Below are 2500 nucleotides of genomic sequence, written 5' to 3'. Positions count from 1 at the left end.
CAAAACACGCACACTTACGTCAGGCAGGCCATAGTGCTGCAATACACACACGTACACACAACTGCAAGAATCGATTTATTTATCTTATTACATTTTTGGGTTTTTGTTATCATCGTCTATATGCGAATTGGGTAGAAAGAGTCATGTGTCCCTTTTTGACCGGCCGGCCTGCCCGATGTAGAATTTCCAAAATGAGGAACTCTCAGGCCACGCTGACGTGTACGCCACCTTCACGAATGTCTTATGGCGTCAAACTAAACACATCCTGAAACCTTCAAGCCCACGGCCTGAGCTGAGGGGCAAATGCAATGTGAGGATATGAGCATTTGCATGAGATGAGATCAGATGAGATCAGATGAGATTTGCATGAGATACCTGAAAGTCAACCTGTCATTCGTCTGCTGCCATGGTTACTTCCGTGATATACCACTATTGGTAGATGTTGTGACATTTGCCCGCCATCCGACAGAATTTTTCCTGACTGCGCCCAGCATGAGAGCCTGTGTCTGGTCCGAGAACGTACACTTCAAAGACACAGTGAGTCTCAGCATGTCTTAGCTGCACATGGACCTGTCTTATTAATGGTACGTCCATGGTTGAAATTCCAGTGGTGTGTTTACAGTATGGAAAGAGTTCTTAGAATGTGACATTTGAGCTCAAACTAAAGAAGACCTGTCGAAATGTCACCTAACCCAGGCTCCATGGTGACCGGGCGATCTCGGGACGTTTCTCCACCGTCCTGACTGCATCCAATGTGAGAGCCGGCATCTGGTCCGAGTGTGAAATCGTACATCAAAGACACAGTGACAGTCACCTGATCAGAGCTGTGCTTGGCCTTTGCCTTGTGAGCGCAACGTCCTGTGTTCACATCCCTGCTGCGCCCTTACCGGAAGGTTCAAACTGAAAGTGGCTTCATCTCACCTCGGCTCTGTGGTACAATAAAGCGTGCCCTTGACTTCCAGGCTCAGGGTTAAAGGTTAAAGGCTACACTACCAGAGTTTATGCTTTTCTCCAGGACCCTGAACACACCTCTCACGGGTTCTGTGTCATGCCACTATCTGTCAGAGAGAGAGAGAGAGAGAGAGAGAGAGAGAGAGAGAGAGAGAGAGAGAGAGCCTGTCTACAATCCTACCTGCTGGTCTCCAAAACTGGTTTCCTGTTTTTTCTGTAACGTTCATCCTGGCCTAATAACTTTTCTCCAGGTCTCCTAGGTACGTTTTCACAGTAACCGGTGTCTGATATCCCTCCTGGTCATTAAAATGACCGCAGGGAGATACTTGTGTAAAGACGTTTTTGAATCATCTACAGACCAGGGGAGTGAGGAACTCTCGTGAACTGACACACGTGGAATATTTTATTTTAGTTACACCTTTTTACAACTGGTACGTGTTTTTACAAACTTGAAGCTACGTGTACTGCGTGTATGCTCAGCTGTCGCAGTGGCACACCATTTGTGGCCAATTCTTGTCACAACATTGTGACTGTTGAGATCTAAAAAGATAAAACTGTCATCGTGCTGTCAGGATGACTGTGGCCTGTTCAGACCAGTTGTAATGTGATACTGGTTAAAACGGAGTGATTCAAAATATTATTCAGTCTTATTTTATTCAAAGTTAAGAAAGTTAAGCATGTTTTGCGTATGAATAAGCATTTCTGCGTATGAATAAGCATTTCTTATCAGATCCTGTATTTTACAACTACTGTTCGTGTCATGAGTTAGGAGGGGCGGTGTGAGAAGTAATGCCCTCCTCTGCTACTGCAGAACAGCTTCTCTTTGTCTAGAGGAAGCTGGCTCATGCTTTTTCATGAAAAACAGAACAGCTCCGACCTGCAGTGTACAAATAACACGGCTTAGCCTGCTGACTCACAGTTTACTGGCTCCGGTTGGTAATGTTTGCTTTTGGAACAAACCTTACAGATATACTTAAATTAGACATTAGCTAAATGATAAATGAGTTCTTTTGTTTAATTTTAGTTAATTATTGTTTACATATATTGGAGCTAACCGTACTGCCCTCATGCGTTTGACTGTGCCAGGACTCAAGCTCGTTTGGAAAAATGAACGCCCTGCTTGTTCCGCTCGTGCTGGGCTGGTCAGGGCTCGAGGTTCTCGGACTGACCGCCGTCGGGCTCCTGCTGATTCTGTCGGTGCGCCTCGTGCACCTGCTGCGAAAGCGCACGGGGCTGTCCTGCTTCGCGCAGCCGCCGATGCGCAACTGGCTGTTGGGTCACATGGGCATGGTGAGTTCTCCGTGGAAAAGACCTGGACTACCCAGGCTATACCTAACCTGCTGGAGTCTGCCTGTGTGTCTAGGGAGATTGACTTTTCTGTGGCATAGAGTGTGTGTTGGAGGAAATGACACGTCTCGCTGTGTTTGTGTTCCTTATGAAAGGAAAGTCCATGGTCCGGTATAGCTTACCTTGTGTTTAAAAAAATATTTTTATTAGCTTGTGTCACTGAAGTTACAAATCTACCAGTTAAACCAACACAGAACATCAA

At 45.9% G+C, this 2500-nt stretch overlaps 1 protein-coding gene across 3 annotated transcripts in view; it reads left to right on the top strand.

Moving 5' to 3' along the window:
• Window positions 1–1792: 1792 nt before the first annotated feature.
• cyp4f3 (cytochrome P450, family 4, subfamily F, polypeptide 3) overlaps window positions 1793–2500 on the top strand; it is a 6658-nt gene continuing 5950 nt past the window's right edge. For all 3 annotated transcript variants that reach the window (XM_081698246.1, XM_081698245.1, XM_081698244.1), the window contains exons 1-2: window positions 1793–1883; window positions 2038–2241. In XM_081698246.1, coding sequence (XP_081554372.1) covers window positions 1806–1883; window positions 2038–2241 — 282 coding nt within the window. In that variant the 5' untranslated portion in view covers window positions 1793–1805. The remainder of the gene's footprint in view (window positions 1884–2037; window positions 2242–2500) is intronic.

Source organism: Electrophorus electricus, chromosome 15 (assembly GCF_041902795.1).
Source record: "Electrophorus electricus isolate QZ-2024a chromosome 15, ASM4190279v1, whole genome shotgun sequence".
Classification (NCBI taxonomy): domain Eukaryota; kingdom Metazoa; phylum Chordata; class Actinopteri; order Gymnotiformes; family Gymnotidae; genus Electrophorus; species Electrophorus electricus.
This window is presented reverse-complemented; position numbering and strand designations above follow the sequence as displayed.